The sequence below is a fragment of the Saccopteryx leptura genome, chromosome 2, assembly GCF_036850995.1.
Source record: "Saccopteryx leptura isolate mSacLep1 chromosome 2, mSacLep1_pri_phased_curated, whole genome shotgun sequence".
Classification (NCBI taxonomy): domain Eukaryota; kingdom Metazoa; phylum Chordata; class Mammalia; order Chiroptera; family Emballonuridae; genus Saccopteryx; species Saccopteryx leptura.
Genome location: NC_089504.1, coordinates 365,061,760 through 365,083,096, shown reverse-complemented (window position 1 = coordinate 365,083,096; position 21,337 = coordinate 365,061,760). Strand labels below are relative to the sequence as shown.

The 21,337-nt window shown below is 59.2% G+C and overlaps 1 protein-coding gene across 4 annotated transcripts in view; it reads left to right on the top strand.

Moving 5' to 3' along the window:
* The window catches only part of EPN2 (epsin 2), a 102,647-nt gene that overhangs the window by 38,534 nt on the left and 42,776 nt on the right, over positions 1-21,337 (top strand). For 2 of the 4 annotated variants that reach the window (XM_066364995.1, XM_066364994.1), the window contains exons 2-3: positions 15,026-15,787; positions 17,557-17,727. In XM_066364995.1, the coding sequence (XP_066221092.1) occupies positions 15,193-15,787; positions 17,557-17,727 (766 nt within the window). In that variant the 5' untranslated portion in view covers positions 15,026-15,192. The remainder of the gene's footprint in view (positions 1-15,025; positions 15,788-17,556; positions 17,728-21,337) is intronic. The other 2 variants (XM_066364997.1, XM_066364996.1) reach the window with 1 other exon arrangement.

Genomic DNA, 21,337 nt, shown 5'->3' with positions numbered 1-21,337 from the left:
TGTTTGTTTTGTTTATTTTATTGATTTTAGAGAGAGGAAGGGAGAGTGTGAGAGAGAGACCAGAACATCAGTCTGCTCCTGTATGTGCCCTGACCGGGGATTGAACCTGGCAACCCCTGGGCTTCGGGAAGATGCTCCGGCCAACGGAGCCGTCTGCCCAGGGCCTCACGCCTTTTCTGGGGCAACGGAGCCGTCTGCCCAGGGCCTCACGCCTTTTCTGGGGCAGATTCTGGCGTTTCCTCCTGACATAGCCAGTCAGGGCCGCAGAGTAAATACAGCGCTGGGAATGTCTCCCGCGGAGGAGGAGGGAAGTCATATTTTTATTCTGGACCAAAAAAGGAAGTTTACCTTTCAGCACCGAGACTCATTTTTTCCGAGTGCTGTTTCAGATGACAACTGTCTGACAGGAATGCAGACTTCCTGGTTGTTGGAGCCGCTGTGACTGGTGTCGTAGAGGGTGCAGTTACCGCTAGAGAGACATCACTTCTCTGGGCTGCACGTTCTGAAGAACACGTCTTTAAAAATACTTGGGGAGTGTCTGTGGTCTCTCGACTTCCACACTGGCTGGTCCCATTGTACTTGCAGTCTGTAGAATGTCACACGTTTCCAGGTGACGCTCTCCCGAGAAGCACTGTGGCCACTGCTTCTGTCCGCCTCACAGGAAGGAGCGGCCGGGCCTGACCCAGGCCTCGGGGTCGCCCTCGGGCGAGCCCGGCGCCTCTGCCCCTGCGGGCCTGACGTGGTGATCTGGCAGGGACGGGCGTGCGGCCAGCGGAACTGGGAGGGGCTAGGGAACATCTGCTTCTCCGCCACCTTCAGCATCGAGACGAGAGGGATCTTCCTAAAGACCTGCAGATGCGGCAAGGGAAAATTCATTGTTTCTAACACTCTGAGCACCGGATTTGTCTGAAGCCAGATGAGTAAGAAGTGGGGATTCAGAGGGTGGGACCAGAAGCCGGAGGTCTGGGGTCAAAGCCTGGCCCTGCCACTTGCTGGCAGAGGGCCGTGGGCCGGGTATGTAGCCTGTCTGTGCCTCAGCCGTCTCCTCCGTAAAGTGAGGATGGTGGGGATGATGAGGATAGCTCCCTGTGGGGTTGTTACAGATTCCCAGTACACGCGTGTGAAGGTCTTAGCACATGCCTGGCATATCATGAGGGCTCAGTGAGTGTTGGCTAGCTTCTAGTTAGAGAGCCTCTTCCATTTTCTGAGGCCTCCTAAGTCTGTCCTGTTAGGGTGACTGGTATCGAGAGGGAGCCCGTCAGAGAGCTTCCTGGACGTGGCAGCGGTGGAGGGGGTGAGCGGGAGCTGGTGGCACGTGAACGGTGTCCGCAGGGCAGGAGAGAGCCTCCTCCCAGCGTGGGCTCTGGGGCGCTCTGGAGACACGCCTCTCCTGCCCTGGGCGTTCTCGTCAGGGTGTCCAGGAGACTCGTCTCTCCTGCCCTGGGCGTTCTCGTCAGGGTGTCCAGGAGACTCGTCTCTCCTGCCCTGGGCGTTCTCGTCAGGGTGTCCAGGAGACTCGTCTCTCCTGCCCTGGGCGTTCTCGTCAGGGTGTCCAGGAGACTCGTCTCTCCTGCCCTGGGCGTTCTCGTCAGGGTGTCCAGGAGACTCGTCTCTCCTGCCCTGGGCGTTCTCGTCAGGGTGTCCAGGAGACTCGTCTCTCCTGCCCTGGGCGTCCTCGTCAGGGTGTCCAGGAGACACGCCTCTCCTGCCCTGGGCGTTCTCGTCAGGGTGTCCAGGAGACACGCCTCTCCTGCCCTGGGCGTTCTCGTCAGGGTGTCCAGGAGACTCGTCTCTCCTGCCCTGGGCGTTCTCGTCAGGGTGTCCAGGAGACTCGTCTCTCCTGCCCTGGGCGTTCTCGTCAGGGTGTCCAGGAGACACGCCTCTCCTGCCCTGGGCGTTCTCGTCAGGGTGTCCAGGAGACACGCCTCTCCTGCCCTGGGCGTTCTCGTCAGGGTGTCCAGGAGACTCGTCTCTCCTGCCCTGGGCGTTCTCGTCAGGGTGTCCAGGAGACTCGTCTCTCCTGCCCTGGGCGTTCTCGTCAGGGTGTCCAGGAGACTCGTCTCTCCTGCCCTGGGCGTTCTCGTCAGGGTGTCCAGGAGACGTGCTGAGGAGCGTTCTTCTAGACCAGAGGTCTCAAACTCGCAGCCCGCAGACTAATCCACAAAGTTCAAAATATTTTGGATAAAATTAAGTAAGCCTAGGGGCCTACTTGTATTTTTCATTTCTCTAGCATCCTAGCTAGATATTAGCTTAGTTAACAGCAGTTGTGATGCGAACTACAGTTCTGGTCGTTTTGTGACACTGAGTAAACTGCATGTACGATTGTGCTTGTTGTACTGATTTTTTTTTGTTTTCAACTGCAGTGAGAGAAGTGTTGCGTAACAGTTGCCTTTTGTAGACCTAGTGTGGCCCGCCGAACGGCTGTGATCTTGCTCTGCGGCCCACATGCTGAGTTGAGTTTGAAACCCCTGCTCTAGACAGACTCATCTGGCGGGCCTGGGACAGGAAGCAGGTATTTGGACACCTACTGCTCGCTGGTCCCTCTCCAGGCCCCTCCTCGCAGCAGCTGTTGTTACCCCCATTTGACAAGTGCAGAAATGGAAGCTCAGGAAAGCTCACTGACTTGCAGCAGGTCACCCAGCTGGAAAGGCAGGATGTAGACCTATCTGGTCAGAATGAGAAATGCCCATTTGAGCCCTTGCCTGCTACCCAAGATTGGCTGGCTTTGCTCCTGTGCCAGGCTGTTGGGGTGTCCAGTGGTCTCTGCTCTGTGGCCTGTGTGCTGCCCTTCAGCCTCAGGCTTTGGTGACTCTTCGTTTGTGTGGTGAGCATTTATTAAACACCAGATATATGCCTGACCGGGTGATGGCGCAATGGATAGAGAATCGACCTGGGACGCTGAGGACCCAGGTTCTAAACCCCAAGGTCTCATGCCTGGCACAGGCTCACCAACTTGAGCAGAGAGTTGCTGGCTTGAGTGTGGGATTATAGACATGACCCCATGGTTGCTGGCTTGAGCCCAAGGTTGCTGGCTTGAGCAAGGGGTCACTGGCTCGGCTGGAGCCCCCCGGTCAAGGCACATATGAGAAGCAATCAATGAACAACGAAGGAGCTGCAGCTATGAGTTGATGCTTCTCATCTCTCTCCCTTCCTGTCTCTCTCTCTGTCTCAGTAAAACAAAAGAACCCACCAGATATGGACACCCTGTCCTCAGGTTACCATTGGGCAGTCAGCACGGGGTACAGCGGCTGTTTTAACTCAAGTGAGAGCGACCATAGGGGACCTGGAACTGGAGGCCACCCTCCGGGGTTCACTCTGGTCTCTGAGTAGGCCGGATTGAGGGTCATTTTTTGGCCTCTGTGTTCCTTCACTCAGCCAGCGCTTGAGCACTCCCCATGCTGGGCTCTATTCTGGGCCTGGAGGAGACCGCGGTGAAGATGGGCCCTGACCTGTCGAGGCAGCCGGGGCACGGGCGGTCAGCGGGCAGACCGGAGCGGGACCCTGTCGGGGCAGCCGGGGCCAGGAGGTCAGCAGGCAGACTGGAGCGGGACCCTGTCAGGGCAGCCGGGGCCCGGGAGGTTAGCGGGCAGACCGGAGCGGGACCCTGTCGGGGCAGCTGGGACACGGGCGGTCAGCAGGCAGACCAGAGCGGGAGCAGGAAGATGCCCAGCAGAGACGGGCTCTGCCGCCAGGGAAGCTGGCAGTTCCCGGAGGCGGGTATGAACTGAGATGTGAATGGGTGACAGTCGGGAAGGGTGCTGGCGGAGGGGACGCGGGGGGGAGGCGGAGGTAGCGTGGAGTGTGGGTTCTCTGCAGTGGCACTGAGGGGACTGTCCCAGCGATGAGGAGAGCGGCTGGCAGAGAGCAGCATGCGAGTGACCTTCAAGTCTGTCCTCCGGGGACCCCAGTGGCCAGGGTAGGGGAGTTTGGCTTATCCTCTGACCTTTTGCGAGGTCTGTCCTCTGGTCTCTGGGGCTCTGGCTCATCGCACGGGGTGGGTACCAGGCCGCCCTGTGAGGGCTACTGGACGTCAACAGCCACCACCTGAGGTCTGCAGAAGTGGCTCCCTCAGTGGCCACAGAAATCGCCTTGTTTTGGAACACCTGGTGTTGGGCAGGTCCGCCGTGACCTCCTAGGGCTGCGGGTCTAGGGGCAGAGTGAGCAGACCACCTGTTTCTCTCCTGGTTCTGGTTCTGTACGGACACAGTGTGGAAACACCTGTCCTTTGCCAGCGAGGTTTCTCCTGGCGAGTGTCCTGAGCTCCTTACGAGAAAGTGTCCGGTCACTGCTGGGCCTGAAGCCAGCCTGTGGGGTCCTGGCGGAGGGGTCTGCAGCTCACGTTCCCTTGGCTTCCGTTCGTCACTGGCTCTTCTGGACAGGGTGACAGCGCGGCACTGAGGGCCACCATAGTGACAGCAGGTCCATCCCCGTGAAGTACCGGGAACCCTAAGTTTTCCCGTGCCGCTCTGCATTTTGTTTAAGTGTCTCAAACTGGAAAATTGTACCAATCAAATCATAATTCATAGCTGCGCCTGCCCCTGGGGGCAGGGTGGGTGTGTCAGGCCATCAGACAGTGTTCCACGGGTCCCAGTCTCGGAGGAGCATGGCCACCTGTCCTCAGTGGGTATTCTGGTAGCAGAGTCAGAGAGGAGGCAGTGGAGACGGAGGGCCCAGGGGCCACACAAGGGCTGCCATTCTTGAAGGAGGAAAGGGTTCCAAGGGCCGCTCTTCCAAGGGAAGCTCCATCGTCTGGCTCAGCACGGAGCCCCACGGCCATGGGAAGCGTGCGCCAGGCTGTGGCCGGCTGGTCGGGAGCTGGGCTCTCCGGGACACCTTGGAGGCTGTGGCCGGCTGGTCGGGAGCTGGGCTCTCCGGGACACCTTGGAGGCTGGGAATTGAGCCGTCTTGGGATCTTGGGAATTAAAGGTTTGGGGAGACCCTCTGGTTTACCCCATAATTTTAGAAGTGAGGTGCCTGGTCACTGCCTGGTGCCACAGAGTGGTCACAGGGCTGGACTTAGACCCCTGGTTTCTTGTGTCCTGACCCTGTGCTCCACGGTACCACACTGCTCTCTGGGTTGGTTTTCTAAGAGCGCTGTCCAGGACTTGTCGTTTGCAGAACCACCATGAGGAGTAGAAGCGAGGCGGGGGCATGAAGAACTCCCCTTCCTTTGGCCCAGTTGTCAGGGTGTTTGGTCCTTGACCCAGTGAGGGAGACATGGCTCATCACACCCCGTTCCCTAGGCTGAGAGAGTGAGGCCCAGGGACTGGGCTCGAGGGCCGCGTGCAGCTTGAGTGGCCAGGGCCCGGTCTCCCGGGCTGGGGCTTTATGGGTCTTGAACAAGGACTGCGTCTCAGCACCTGTGTGGTCTGCCTCCAGAGTGCTTCCCACAACCACGTGGTCGGGGACGTGCTGGGGGAAGTTTCTCGTGTGTTTTCAGTAGTAGATTTCTGCTTTCAGAAAAGTTAAGTGCAGGTAAAGTCATAGGAGGCTGAGATCTAAGTTGAGCTATCCGGTGTTTGGTCCTGGGAGGAGCGTGGGGTGGGCGCGCTCTCTGTGTGCAGGGGGCACAGGGCGGTGCCTCCCGCCAGCGCAGCCCTCCTGGTCAGCCTTTCCCATCTCCACCTGGCTGCCGGCTACTACGTGACACCCCTCGGGCTCTCTGTGTGAAGGGGGCACAGGGCGGTGCCTCCCGCCAGCTACGTGACCCCCTCGGGCTCTCTCTGTGTGCAGGGGGCACAGGGCGGTGCCTCCCGCCAGCTACGTGACACCCTCGGGCTCTCTGTGTGCAGGGGGCACAGGGCGGTGCCTCCCGCCAGCTACGTGACACCCTCGGGCTCTCTGTGTGCAGGGGGCACAGGGCGGTGCCTCCCGCCAGCTACGTGACACCCTCGGGCTCTTCTGCCCCTGGGAGGGGGAGAGGGGAGTGGGTGGAGAGTTTACCTGCTCTGTGGTCTACAGCAGTGGTCCCCAACCCCCAGGCCGCGGACCGGTCCCAGTCCATGGGCCATTTGGTACCGGTCCACAGAGAAAGAATAAATAACTTACATTATTTCCGTTTTATTTATATTTAAGTCTGAACAATGTTTTACTTTTAAAAAATGACCAGATTCCCTCTGTTACATCCGTCAAGAGACTCTTAATGCTTGTCTCGGTCACGTGATACATTTATCTGTCCTACCCTAAAGGCCGGTCTGTGAAAATATTTTCTGACATTAAACCGGTCCGTTGCCCCAAAAAGGTTGGGGACCACTGGTCTACAGAGTTGTCTAAAATGCTTGTTTTTCCTTGAAACTCTTTAAGCATGTACAGGCAGTTTCTTTAAGCCCACATTTTGGATAGTGATATAAAATTTGATTCTCTACCGAAAAAGTCATTGGAATTCGTTAGATGCCCGCATTCAGTTAGTGAAGAGAACTTTATTTTTTTTTGGCTGACTCTTGCCGTTTCCCTGGGGAGGGTAAAGGATTTTCCGCTCTCCAGTCCCCTCGCCGGCATGAAGAGTGGCGATAAGCTCTGAGTGGCTGCTGGCTTGTCCGATGCGTCACAATCGTCCTTTCTCTCCGGCTGAAACGGTCACTGTGGAGGAGAATGTGGCCACTGTCCGTATTGTCCTAACTGGACCGTTGTCTTCTGGACGGTCAGCTTGGTTTGGTCATGGGAGCTGCAGTCTCAGCGTCCCGGCCCCCTGCCCCCACCCCTGTTGCGCCTCCTGTCGTGGCCACGGCACACTCTCCCCTGCTAGGAAGGGACAGACGTCCCCGCTCCCATGGACGGCACGCACGGGAAAAATCAGAGCTGGCTCATCAAGGCTCACAAAGCATTGGTGTGTGTCGTACGGTGACACGTGGCAGGTCCCCCTGGGAGCTCGGTGAGAACGCTCCATCCCCAAAGCGCCCCCCCATGACTGTGGGGTTGGCGTCTTGAACAGCGCCCCCCGGAGGTTCTGGTGAGCATGGCCAGGGGGCCACGCTGGCGCAGTGCTGCAGGAAGGGTGGCTGTCCCCTCTGCTCCCCGCTGTCCCCGTCACCCACGTCAGGAGGAACGAAGTCCGTGTGAAGTCACGGAGGCTGCCCGTCACAGACAGCGTGAAAGCTCCCTGGGCTGAAGAGGCAGCTCACGCAGTCATACTTGTTGATCGTGACTGCATTGCCACGGTCACTGTCGACTGACCTGTAACTGCCAGGTTTGGGGGCGAGAGGGAGACGATGATTGCTCTCTTCTCACCTCTGGTCCTGATCGATCCCTGATCCCTGAGAAGTCACTGCCCAGATCTCCTGTCCGACGGGGTGGACGTGGTCCCAGCTCAGGACTGGCTGTGGCCTCGTCACGGAAGCACCGTGGCTGAGACACGTGGGCTCTGACCGGGGACCTTCTGAGCCACCCCAGACACCGTGCAGGCCCCTCCGCTCTCCCGGCACGGAGCCCCCAGGGCTGGAGGGAGTGTCCCCACCCAGCGCACAAGCCCACGGAGCCTTTTCACGGAATTCTTGTCTCCAGGGTCTGCGCTCTACTGGCCTTGGAATTTTTTGTTTAGTTTTTTTCTGTTTGCTGTTTTTTCTTGTTTGTTTGTCTATTTCCAGGCTTTTGAACTCGCGTTGTATTTCAAATCTGGCAGCACTTCCTTCCCCAGCCTGACCCCGCAGTGCGGTGATTCAGCTGTCACTTGAGGGCCACCATCAGAAGCCACTCAGAAAAGAGCGGCGGTCCCAGGCTTTGAGTGGGGTGCCTGCGCGCTGGGGGTGACAGCCTCCCCGGGAGGGACGCGGGGCCTCGTTCAGCTTGGAGCCCTGGTCAGGGGTGTCCGGAGAGCCGGCTGGCTGTGTCCCTGCTTCTCTCCAGCGGCCCTGCGGGGGGGGGGGGGACGGTTGGTCGGTGCTCAGCACGTTTGCCGCGGTGGCTGCCAGCTCCCCTCAGGACGGGGCAGAGCTCGCTGCTGCGGGCGGCACAGCACACCTGCTGTGGGCTACAGGCCCCTGAGGAGGCCGAGGGATGGACGGGCTCAGGACCGATGGGCCCGGAGGCTCACAGGATGGTCTGTCCTGCTCCTCCTGCGGGCTCCTTGCTTGCTTCTGCACGGGCTTCAGGCGCAGGTGATGCCCGGCCCTGAGGGGGCTTCTAGCAGCTCAGCGACCCTGCTGTTTCTCAGGAGCTTCAGGGCCCGCCCAGAGAGGGCTCCAGGTGTCCAGTCTCATTGTCAGCTGGCCCCTGATCTGGCCACTGTGGCTGGGGGCCGGCCCTGCTCCTGGTCACGCCCGCCCCGCCCTGGAAGACCATGATCCTTTCCAAGACAAGGCGAATGGATGTCGCTCAGCAGAGGAAACAACAGACTCCGTTCCCAGTCAGTATTCTCTGGCTGCAAGAACCGTCCCTCATGCTGGGCTGACTGCAGGAAAGTGCGTGTCCCCTCTGTCTGAATAGTTGTGGCTTTGGAGGTGTTGTCCTCAGTGCTCTCAGGGAAGCCCCGCTGTGGGCTTCCCCAGATCGGAGACGTGGTCAGCTCCTTTGCTTCGCTTGGATTTTTATTAACTCTGTGATCACCAGTGGTTATCTCGTGTTTCAGAAACGCTGATTCTTAATAAAATGAATGGCTAATGAATACTGTTTAAAACAGGCTTTTCAGGAGTAGAGTGGGGTGCAGGGTGGGTGGGTGGGGGCCCCCAGTCCTCTCACCCAGGGAAGTCAGTGGACATCCTCTCGTTCTGTCCCCACTCTCTTGATCAGGAACAGAGATTTTTGTGCCCTGAATAGTAAATCCCAACTTGAAGTCAGCTGTTTCCATTCAAAAATACTTAAAATTGTCACAGAATTGTATAAACTTTCATTCAGCACTTACTGTAAAACAGTTCTGAGTCCCACCTGACAGAGAAGTATGTTCTAGAGGCATTTCTAGTCACTGCTGCCCCGAGGGCATTTGTGTCTTTAGTTGTCAGCGTATAATTTATGAAAGGGAGCCCACCCACTTTGTTTTCCTTTTGACCTAGACTTGAACAACGTTGATTTTTCCTTCTTGCTTTGGCTCCGTCCCTCTACCTGCTCTTCTCCCCGAATCTGTCCTGGAGGTCCTTGATCAGTGATTGGATATTGAGGAACTGACCACACTTCCTCAGGCTTGAGTGAAGAGCCCAGACGGTAACAAATTCTCCTGTTTTAGGTGCTTTTGCCTGTATGTTAATTCAGGCTCAGCAAATTGGAGAGAGCTGGCAGATTAAAAAGGGCGTTTGGAAAGTGGGGTGTGCAAACTATTCAAGAGAGTGAGAACAAATCAAAACTCGGTCCTAGGATTGGCAGTGTGTTCACTTAAGGGTGGTGTGTGTTCGGGGCTGGCTTTTGAGGGGGGAACAGCTGGCAGATGTTTTGGAGAGGAGAGATGTTTGTTTACCGCCCGATTCTGAGGTTGAGTTGGAGATCTTTTAAAGTGGGAATGCTGAGGTTTGAGGGCAACACGGGCAGGTGCGCAGCCCGAGGTGCAGGTCCCCAGCTGGAGGAGCTTGGGAGGCCGCATGCCCCCGCTGGCCCCACTGTGGTCCCTGTGGCCACTCGTGTGTCCCCGGCTCTCTCCCAGACGGGCTGGGTTTGGATCTGCAGTCTCGGGGGGGGGGGGTGTCACCCGTGGGGCCCTGAAAAGAGTTCCTTTGGTGTGTTTCCTCCCACCAGGAATTTTTTTTAATTTTTAAAAATTTATTCATTTTAGAGAGGTGAGAGAGTGAGAGAGAGAGAAAGAGAGATAGAGAGAAAGGGGGGGAGGAGCAGGAAGGGTCAACTCCCATATGTGCCTTGACCAGACAAGTACAGGGTTTTGAACCTGCGACCTCAGTGTTCCAGGTCGATGCTTTTTCCACTGCGCCACCCCAGGTCAGGCCCCACCGGGAATTTCTTATCTCCAGGTCGCACCACGTGTTGGTCCTGGAAGTGGCTCTTGTCTGTGGCTTCAAGAAAGTGGCAGGCAGGCAGCCACTCGTGTTACTTAGACTTGATACAGTTTTCTGAACATAACACATATTTTATTAGCTTTTTCCTTCTGGAAGCCTGTTTCAGAGTGCCTGCAGACAGATGTCCTTGCCGGCTGGGCCCGGCAGAGGAAGCCGTCCTCGGCTGCAGCCCGTCCCCGAGCTTCCTGGCCTGCTCTCCGTTCGACAGGTGCGCCCGTGCCAGCAGAAGCACCCTGACCCTGGCTCACGGGGCTGCAGCCTTTCTTTGCTGCCAGGGGCCTGGGAAGCACCGAGGTGCCTGGTTGGGCCTCTCCCTGCGGGGACGGGTCCAGCTGTTCCGGTCCGTCCCCCAAGGAGGCAGGCTGTGGAGGGCTGCAGAATGTCATTGCTCCCTCAGTAAATTTCTTTTTTCCATTATATGTTCAACCATTTGTGGACTTTTTTTTAAAATTTTTATTTATTAATTTTAGAGAGGAGAGGAAGAGACAGAGAGAGAGAGAGAGAGAGAGAGAGAGAGAGAGAGAAGGGGGGAGGAGCAGGAAGCATCAACTCCCATATGAGCCTTGACCGGGAGAGAGAGAGAGAGAGAAGGGGGGAGGAGCAGGAAGCATCAACTCCCATATGTGCCTTGACCGGGCAAGCCCAGGGTTTCAAACCGGCAACCTCAGCATTTCCAGGTCTACGCTTTACCCACTGCGCCACCACAGGTCAGGCCCATTTGTGGACTTTTTACCAGAGTTGTTTGCTCTCATGCTTACTCAAAGCTGCCTTCTTACCTGGAGAAAGGCAACAGGGGTGGTCCCAGGGCCACCTGCTTGTCCTCGAGAAGGGGACGGTCTTACCTGCTCTGCACCAGATGGGACCACTCAGTGGTCCTGGGCGCATCGTAGAACCCCTGGGCATTGGCACATCTGAATGCTGCTGGGTTGTTTTTTTTAAGATTTTGTTTATTGGTTTTAGGGGAGGGGAGAGAGGGAGCGAGAAGGGAAGGAGTGGAAGCAAGCATACAGCTATGATAACTATGTACTTCTCACAGGCGCCCTGACCCGGCAAGCCCCGGGTTTGAACCGGCGACCTCAACATTCCAGGTCCATGCTCTGCCCTTGCACCACCCCAGATCAGGCGCTGTTACTGCTGATTTTGACGAGTGCTTTTGCACTTTAACCTGGGAGGTGTTTATTGAAATGATCAGAGTATTCTTATTTTCCTCTTCAAGGTCCGTCTCTGCCAGCAGTGAGTGTTGCAGTGACTGAGAAGCCTGATTAAAATCAAGTGTGCGCGTGACCGTGAATGTTTTTGTCCCCAGTCCTCTCACGGGCGTCAGAGCACTTGTGAGAGCCGGCCAGGGAGTGGACAGGCAGCACACGCCTGCCTTCAGCCGAGGCAGAGGTCTTGTCAAGTCGGAACGGGGAGAGAAGGCCTTGTTGGCCAGAGCAGATGTAGTGACTGTCACCAGGACGAGGTTTTATGAGGTGTCTTTCTTATTTGTGTGGCTGCTCACGATGAGTGATCGCTGTTTGTGTTTCCTGTGGCTTTCCCCCCTCCGGACACCTATTGTCGGCTGCTGCTGCTTTTTTTTTTTTAAGTGAGAGGAGGAGAGATAAGAGTCCTGCATGAGCCCCAACCAGGATCCACCTAGCAACATCCACCCCCTTCCCGTCTGGGCCCGATGCTTGGATATCCTCAGCACCCGGGGCCGACACTCATACCAGCCGAACCACTGGCTGTGGGAGGGGAAGAGGGAGAGAGAGAAGGGGGAGAGGGAGGGGAAGAGAAGCAGATGGCCACCTCTCCTGTGTGCCCTGGGGATGGAGCCTGCGATGTCTGCATGTCAGAGCTGCCACAGCATCGGAGCCTCCTGTGGGGCGGGGGTGATGTACCAGGGTTGGGAGGGGATGTCAGGTCTGTGCGAGGACAGTGGGGGCGATAGGGCATTCGGATTGTCACAAGGACACAGACACTTGTGTTCCTGGGACAGAGCCTGATGCCCCTCAGTGAGTGGCCGGGACAGGAGGCTCACCAGGAGTCACCAGGAGTCTGCACGTGAACAGAGGGGACTTAGGTACAATGAGGTTGCTAGGGAGGGTCCTGATCCCACATCCACTGAGCCAATGGCTTCCTTTCCTGTTGGACCCGTTGCCTGTTTGAGGCTGCTGATGAAGGTGGAAACCATTCACTGTTTCCCTGGCAGGAGCAGCCCAGCAGTTGGACACAGTGAGGGCCACTGCAGGAGGTGGGGAGGGTCCTCTCCTGCCCCGGTCAGCGCCAGGCCTGTCTGTCCTGGGAAGAGCAGTCTTTTCTGGAAGGTGTCCCTGCACACTGAGTGAGGCAGCTGGGGAGCCCAGCCGCGGTGGGCAGTGGGGGAGCTTCCTGTCCCCACCCGCGGTGCTGCTCCGCCTCTGGCCGGCCCTGGAGTCTCGGGGCCTTGTTGCTCATTTTATACATGAGGAGAGAGCTGTCAGCACTGCCCCTCCATGCCCTCGGGCCCCTCGGCTGGGGAGGCCGTGCCTGCCCCTGCAGCCAGCAGGCAGCTGAGCGGGCTGTCGGCTCTGCGTCTTCAGATTGCTGTGCTCCGTCCCTGCCAGACAGGCCTTCCCGAGGAAGGGGGCGTTTCTAGTTCACTTCATACATGTATTCAACAGCGTTTACAGCATGTCAGGCACAGTGCTGAGTGCTGGCTGCTCATGGGTGCACAAGCGTGTGGACCAGCACCCACTGCTGGGGCCTTGGGCCTCGCGCTGGCCCGGTCAGGATTCCTTTCCTGGGGAGCAGACAGACGTGTTCGTGGCACAGGGCTGGGCGAACCAGCTCGTGTGCGACCCCGCACCTCCGTTTTCTCCTCTGGAAATGAGGGGATTAGGCTGGAGCCAGATGACTTCTAAGGTGTGTTCCACAGCTCAGGCCCGGGGAGGGTCTTAGCTGTGCTCTGGAAAAGGAGCTGGGAACCTTTATAAAGTGGGGCTTGTGGAGAAGTCCCTGCTTGTGGGCAGCAAAGCCAGGATTTAGCTGCTCAAGAGGTGTAGACAGGCACTTCTGGGTGAAGATAATGCATGAGATGAGAAGCTCTCTTATTTCCAGAGATGATTTAAGCTCTGTCAGGATCACCCTCTCTTACCTGATGTTTCTGTAGCTGGCTTTGGCCACACTGTAGAAACACAGCCTAGAGAAGAACCATGTCAATGGGAACATTTTGAAAATGGTCACAATGTTTTCTTCCAAAGGCTTAAACTTGAGTTTAAATTTTATTCAGTATTAACCTGTAATATTGATCTTACCTTAGTTCTGAAAGAAAGAGGGAATCTCTTTCGTCCTGGGGGGAGGGCTGGCGTGTGTCCAGGCCTGCCCTGCCGGCCCCAGAACTGCTGTGTGTGCATGGGCGTCTGCACCAGGGCCTTGCAGAACCTCTGTGTGCATGGGCGTCCACCAGAGCCTTGTAGAACCTCTGTGTGCATGGGCGTCCGCACCGGAGCCTTGTAGAACCTCTGTGTGCATGGGCGTCCGCACCGGGGCCTTGCAGAACCTCTGTGTGCATGGGCGTCCGCACCGGAGCCTTGCAGAACCTCTGTGTGCATTTGGCGTCCGCACCGGGGCCTTGCAGAACCTCTGTGTGCATGGGCGTCTGCACCGGGGCCTTGCAGAACCTCTGTGTGCATGGGCGTCTGCACCGGAGCCTTACAGAACCTCTGTGTGCATGGGCGTCTGCACCGGAGCCTTGCAGAACCTCTGTGTGCATGGGCGTCTGCACCGGAGCCTTGCAGAACCTCTGTGTGCATGGGCGTCTGCACCGGAGCCTTACAGAACCTCTGTGTGCATGGGCGTCCACCGGGGCCTTGCAGAACCTCTGTGTGCATGGGCGTCCACCGGGGCCTTGCAGAACTTCTGTGTGCATGGGCGTCCACCGAGGCCTTGCAGAACCTCTGTGTGCATGGGCATCCACCGGGGCCTTGCAGAACCTCTGTGTGCATGGGCGTCCGCACCGGAGCCTTGCAGAACCTCTGTGTGCATGGGCGTCCGCACCGGGGCCTTGCAGAACCTCTGTGTGCATGGGCGTCTGCACCGGAGCCTTGCAGAACCTCTGTGTGCATGGGCGTCTGCACCGGAGCCTTGCAGAACCTCTGTGTGCATGGGCGTCTGCACCGGAGCCTTGCAGAACCTCTGTGTGCATGGGCGTCTGCACCGGAGCCTTGCAGAACCTCTGTGTGCATGGGCGTCTGCACCGGAGCCTTACAGAACCTCTGTGTGCATGGGCGTCCACCGGGGCCTTGCAGAACCTCTGTGTGCATGGGCATCCACCGGGGCCTTGCAGAACCTCTGTGTGCATGGGCATCCACCGGGGCCTTGCAGAACCTCTGTGTGCATGGGCGTCTGCACCGGGGCCTTGCAGAACCTCTGTGTGCATGGGCGTCTGCACCGGAGCCTTGCAGAACCTCTGTGTGCATGGGCGTCTGCACCGGGGCCTTGCAGAACCTCTGTGTGCATGGGCGTCCGCACCGGGGCCTTGCAGAACCTCTGTGTGCATGGGCGTCCGCACCGGGGCCTTGCAGAACCTCTGTGTGCATGGGCGTCTGCACCGGGGCCTTGTAGAACCTCTGTGTGCATGGGCGTCTGCACCGGAGCCTTGCAGAACCTCTGTGTGCATGGGCGTCTGCACCGGGGCCTTGCAGACACCGGAGCCTTGCAGAACCTCTGTGTGCATGGGCGTCTGCACCGGAGCCTTGCAGAACCTCTGTGTGCATGGGCGTCTGCACCGGAGCCTTGTAGAACCTCTGTGTGCATGGGCGTCTGCACCGGAGCCTTGTAGAACCTCTGTGTGCATGGGCGTCTTCACCGGAGCCTTGCAGAACCTCTGTGTGCATGGGCGTCTGCACCGGAGCCTTGCAGAACCTCTGTGTGCATGGGCGTCTGCACCGGAGCCTTGCAGAACCTCTGTGTGCATGGGCGTCTGCACCGGAGCCTTGTAGAACCTCTGTGTGCATGGGCGTCTGCACCGGGGCCTTGCAGAGCCTCTGTGTGCATGGGCGTCCACTGGGGCCTGTGTCTCGGCTGAGCTTGTGGCACAGTGAGTGTCTCTCTCTCTCTCTCTCTCTCTCTAGGTCATGGCTCCCGGCTGCTTGGACCCAAGTCTCCAGCGGAGGAAATGACCGCCAGGGCCCTCGCTCCAGGTCCGTTACAGAGACTGAACCTTCACAAGGAGCCGACGTGCCCAGGACAGAAGAGTCTCTCTCTCTGAAGAGCTTTACGTTTGTGACAGGAAACAAAGATGGCGACGTCGTCTATCCGACGGCAGGTGAAAAACATCGTGAACAACTACTCGGAGGCTGAAATCAAAGTGCGGGAAGCCACCTCCAACGACCCATGGGGCCCGTCCAGCTCTCTGATGACCGAGATCGCGGACCTGACCTACAACGTGGTGGCCTTCGCGGAGATCATGAGCATGGTGTGGAAGCGGCTCAACGACCACGGCCGGAACTGGCGGCACGTGTACAAGGCGCTGACGCTGCTGGACTACCTGGTCAAGACGGGCTCCGAGCGCGTGGCCCACCAGTGCCGCGAGAACATCTTCGCCGTCCAGACCCTGCGGGACTTCCAGTACGTCGACCGCGACGGCAAGGACCAGGGCATCAACGTGCGTGAGAAGTCCAAGCAGCTGGTGGCGCTGCTCAGGGACGAGGAGCGGCTGAAGGCCGAGCGGGTCCAGGCCCTCAAGACCAAGGAGCGCATGGCCCAGGTGGCCACCGGCGTGGGCAGCAGCCAGGTCACCTTCGGCCGCGGCTCCAGCCAGCCCAACCTGTCCACCACCTACTCGGAGCAGGAGTACGGCAAGGCCGGGGGCTCGCCCGCCTCCTATCACGGCTGTGAGTAGTGGGGTGCTTCTCCGCCCCACGGGGGTGGTGCGGGTCTGCGGGCGTGGCCGGGGGCCCAGCTCCGTGGCACCTCTGTCCTTGTCCCGGCCCTGGCCGCCTAGGCGCCAGTGCCCTCGTTACAGAGGGACCTCTGGCCCCTTGGCTGCTGTGGCGGGTGTCTCAAGACCCTCCGCTGCTCTGGGTCCGGTTCTGTACACCTGGGCCGGACTGGCCTTTGGGGGGGAAGGTGGGCATCGAGGCAGGCTCTCTGTTCCCTCCTCCGGGAGGGTCTGGGTGACAGGGTCCGGCCCCCCAGCCTGGGCCTGGCTGTGTGGCAGCGAGGAGGAACAGTGCCTTTTCCGGGTCGTCTTGCTTCTCTGCTTCAGCCAGTGTCCCAACGCCTGGGCTGCAGGTCTCCTGACGGGCTTGGTGGGTTTTCTCCCATGGCGCCGGGGGCATGAGATGGTGTCTGTCACCCCGAGAGGGAGAAGGCAGCCCTGCTGCGGTGCCCCTGGGCTAGGCCTCCTCTCCCACATGTGGACGGGAGTGCTTGGCGTTTGTTTGCACGGCTGGGCCCGTGCTGGGTGGGGCTGCCCCGTTTCCTCCTCCCGCCTGTCGGATTCCTCTGGGCCCGGCATCCGGAAGAGGTTTCAGGGCGCGGGGCGGAGTGCAGAGCCTGGAGGCCGATCCCTGAGCAGTGTGGCGTCCTGGTTGCTCGCTGACGGTGGTCCCGGCCACGCGCTTCTCTGCCTTCACGGTGTGGTGCTGGCCCGGCGGTGCTGGTGGCCTGTGGGCAGGGCTGCTGTGGAGGACGCAGCGCTTGTCTGTCTGTCAAAGTGCAGCACCCGGGCCCCTTCCTGTGGACTCAGGGGCACTGTGTCGGCATGATGGGTTTTTGTTTTTAGGAAGTTGTCGTATGACGGGCAGACCTGTCATCCCTTGCCCGGTCAGCGTTTCTGTCCCCAGACTGCTTACTGGCATTTCCTGCGTTGGCGGGTTTCAGTGTGACGTGGTGCAGCCAGCGGCAGCGTTTGGGGAAATGGGTCAGGCTCCCGTCCCCTGGGACGGAGCTATGGTCGAGCCCAGAGAGGTAGCGCTCTCGCCCAGCGCTTTCTCTCTGAACTTGAACTCTGCCTGAGCCAAGGTTGTGACCTTCAGGAATGCACTTGAGAAACCTGCACCTGTGTATGTCCGGATGTCTCCGTCCAGGCCAGGGCTCACCAGGAAACGGAGATGGCCCTGTAGGCAGTGGAGTGTTTGTTCCTCTCACGGAGCCTCTCCCCGTCCCGAGAGACCCCCGGGGTGGAGCTGGTGTCCCGTGTCCTCGGCTCCCTCCTTGGGAGCTGGGGGTGGCTGTGCTCTGTGGCCCTGGAGCAGCTCCCCGCGCCGCCTGCCCTCTGCAGCCGGTGTTCTGGAGAAGCCGGGGGACCCAGCGGGGAGCTGCAGTAGCCTGTGTTCCCTTTTGGCCGTGGTTGTGGGTACTTCAGGTGCGAGGCGAGGCCCTCGGGGTGCCGGAGCCTGGGCTTCTGGACAAGCCTCTCCACGCAGGTCCTGCCGGCCTTGTGCTGGACCAGCTGCAGCTGCCACGGCCCCACCTCTGACGGGTCCCGGCGCCCTCTGACCCCGAGCGTGGCTGCATGCTCAGGGTCGGGTGGTGGGTCAGCAGGCGGCTCCCTGCCTCTGAGAATGTCAGGCACTGGCTTCTGCTCGAGTCCTGCCGCCCTGTCCCTCTAACGCCCTGTCTTTCTCTGTGTGTGTGTGTGTGTGTCCCTGCTCTGCAGCACCCGAGGCCTCGCTGTGCCCCCAGCACCGCACAGGGGCCCCGTTGGGTCAGAGCGAGGAGCTGCAGCCGCTGAACCAGCGTCACCCCTTCGGGCCGCACCCGGGGCTGGCCTCCCACCCCAACGGTGACTGGGGCCATCATTGCCTCACTTGTGACCGGGCAGTCCGAGGTGGGACGGTGGTTTGCTTTTCTCCTTCCTAGAAATGCTGGGCAGCTTGCTGGGGGTTTGCTTGTGTCAGTACAGCCAACTCTCTCCCTGTCTCCTCTGGACCTCGTGATCCAGCCCCGGCCAGACCCAGGGCCCCTCTCCTCCTCCCGCTAGGAGTGCAGACCCCAGCCACGCCCCTCACCGTCGTGCTCCTGGCTAGAAACTGCTGAAAGTTCAGCCGGGGAGCTGCTGTTTGGGCCAGGCACGGGGTCGTTCTCCATGCTCGCCTGTGTCCCTGTGCCCCGAGAAACGGGGCTCCTGTCCCTGTGCCCTGAGAAACGAGGGGCTCCTGTCTCTGTGTCCCTGTGCCCCGAGAAGCGGGGCTCCCCTGCCTGCCCAGCCCAGGTGTCCATGCTTGCCTGTGTCTCTGTGCCCTGAGAAATGGGGCTCTTGTCCCTGTGCCCTGAGAAACAGGGCTCCTGTCCCTGTGCCCTGAGAAACGGGGCTCCTGTCCCTGTGCCCTGAGAAACGGGGCTCCTGTCCCTGTGCCCCGAGAAGCGAGGCTCCCCTGCCTGCCCAGCCCAGGTGCAGCCGAGAGCCAGGCCACTTGGCTCGTGGAGCCAGAAAGGTGTGGTTTAAATCTCCGCCACGCTGGGCAAGCCCAGGGCCTGGCGGCCAGCCGTGGGAAGCTACCATCCTTGATGCAGTGATACGTCCCTTGCTGAGAACAAAGTGGGATTGTTTCTGCTTCTCAATTAACTGCTGTTCTTCCTAAAATCCCCATTGCCATGGTAAACAGAGAGTTAGCTGTACTGTCAATTCCAGGTCACGGTATGTGAAGATACCTAATTCAATGGGTAGGTAAAAATGGGGCTTCTCTTTTGACTGATTAATAATGTATCCTGGTCAGAGTCCACAACTGTTGCAGGTTCAACTGAAAACAGATGTCACTGTTGCCTACGGGAAAGTGCTCTCAACCTGGTCTACCTTCGGTCCCAAGTGGGGCCCTGCCGCAGAGGAGAAAGCTGGCATGAGCAGGGGCCTGACAAAGAGCCTCTTGTGCCTCCCCACAAGGTGTGGTCAGCCTTTGTTCAGCACTGGAAACAGTTACTGTTTATTCATCCTCATTAATATTACAGCGTGTCTGACTGGGCGTTTGTGTGATCACTGTCTTCGGCTGTGGGACCTTCTCCTCCGGGTCTCCAGCTGCCCCTGACAGTTCCCACAGGACTGGGGGGGGACCAGCTGCACCCTGCAGAGAATGCAGCAGGACACAACAGAGTGCACGGCAAGGAGCGAGAGGGCCAGCGTCCCAGGTCTGGGTGCCACCCGGTGGGGGGCTAGTCCCCAGAGCCCCAGGGGGTCCCCTGTGTCCTGCCAGGTTCTACACACTCGGTAACCGGGAGGGGCTGTTTGGAGTCTCTGGTTAACTTTGCATTAACCGGCCCCCAGCTCTGCTGGGACAGCCACATGTTAAAATCAGGCTGCCTGGCCCCTTCCACGCCCTCTCCCCCCGCTGTGGCCTGGACCAGGCTGGTTTTCTCCACCACTCCACCTTATCCCGCAATTCCTTCTCCTGGGGGCCTCCCCTGCACATCCGGAAGGTTGCTCAGGACCCAGGCAGATTTCTCTTCTCCAGCTCTGGTAGAAATTAGGATAAAAATGGAAATTTTTTGACAATTTCTCATGCCCTAGAGGAGTTTTGGGGAAACAAGTGTCACATGCTGTCATGTTTCATTCCCCAGCCATTGGGTGTGTGCGTTCTTGTCCACATCTCACACGCTCCACGGTGGGGGGGTGTGCGTGCAGGGCTCTGGCCCGTGACGCCTCTGTCTGTCTTAGCACTGACGAGTGCCAGTGTAAGGGAGAGGGAGGGACATGCTCACTGCGCGGCCTCGGTGGGTTTGCTCTTGGAACCCAGCAGCCCAGACAGACAGACGCTATGCCAGTGTAAGGGGGAGGGAGGGACATGCTCACTGCGCGGCCTCGGTGGGTTTGCTCTTGAACCCAGCAGCCCAGAATCAGACAGACGCTGGCCATTCAGAAATGGTCTCGTGAAATGCAGGCTGTGATTCAGGGGAGACTTTGTGAGAGGCACACTTAGGACCCCAGACCCCTCAGGGGAGGCCTGGTGGGCAGGGTGCAGACTCAGGGCGGGCACAGGGGACGCTCTGGTGCCCTGGCTGCTGTTTGTACCCACAGCAGTCACGGTGGTGGAGGAGACGCTTTTTCTCTTGCATGCTGTGTCCGTGTGTCCTCCCTGGGTCTCCTCCCTCCCTCTCCCTACCACGGGGTTGATGACCCTGACCTCGGAGACCTTTCCCACGCTGTCCTTTATCTCAGTCTCATGGTCCGCCTCCCTGCCTGGAGGCTTTCTTGCTGTGAGCCACCCGTTCTTACCCACTCTCCAGCTTTACAAAGGGTGCCCTGGTCCCAGGTCTCAGGGAGCTCCCCTGCACCCCAGGGGTCCCCAGAGGCGGCACAGCAGACGCTCCCTGCCCTTCCCCGCTGCGTCTGCCTCAGGGCAGTGCTGTCGGTGGAGCTGGCTCCTGCATCTGCCCGTTCACTCGACACGTGTGTGCTGTCCCCACCGTGCGCCCGGCGAGGAGCTGGGCACAGAGCGGCCCCACCGCTGCCGCCTGGAGGAGAGTCGGCATGCTGTGGGTTGAGTGCCCCGTGCCACCACAGACAGTCTGGGATGACCCCACCGAGCCTGCAGAGCGGGGAAGGCGGCCTGCGGTGTTGAGGGCATCAGAACAGCCTCTCTGAGAAAGTGACTCTGGAGCAAGAATTGGAGGAGGAGGAGGCATGAACTGTTGAAGGCCTGGAAGAGTGTCCCAGGCAGAGAGCTGGAGCAGCAGTGCAAAGGCCCTGGGGTGGGAGTCTATTCAGGGAGTTTGCGGAGCAGGAAGGCAGCCAGTGTGGCTAGAGCTGCGTGAAGACACAGGAGATGAGGTCAGGGCGGGTGTAGCCAGGGCGGGCCTGGGAAGGGGTGTGTCTGCCTCTCACACTGACCCGGTGGGGAGCCGTTCTTTCCATTCCTAATCCAGCTCAGACTGACACTCTTGTGTCAGTGTTTAGATTTTGTAGCTATGTCGGGTTGCTATAGAAGTTTGTAAATAGTTTCTCTCACTGCATTTAATCTTGTGTGTGCCACATGCTAAGCAGACTGGTGCAGGGCCTTCGGGCCATTTCAAAACCCTGGCTCTTCCTTAGTGCCTTGGGAGGCAGAGGTGGATTTGGGACCGAGCAGGGGCTTAATCCAATTTGGGATGAGAAGGCTTAGGAGGACCAGTCCAGAGACTGCAGCCCTGTCCAGGTGGGAGACGCCGTGCACGGACCGGTGGGCTGTGGCGGTCTGGGTGTGTGACAGCAGCGAGCGGCAGGGCCTGCCGGGGGCGGGGTGGGGGGGACCGGGCGGGGCGGGGGGGGGACCGGGCGGGGCGGGGGGACCGCTGGGAGCCGGGGCTGCTGCCACCTGCTGGGAGGGGGCTGTGAGTAGAGCAGGCTGAGGGGGGTGGGGTTATGTCTGGAGAGGCTGACGTGTCCAGTAGACGCGCAGGTGGAGGTGAGCGGTCCGTGGGTCTCGGGACTAGGGTTCTGCGGCTGGAGACGCCCTCAGCGCTCTGCG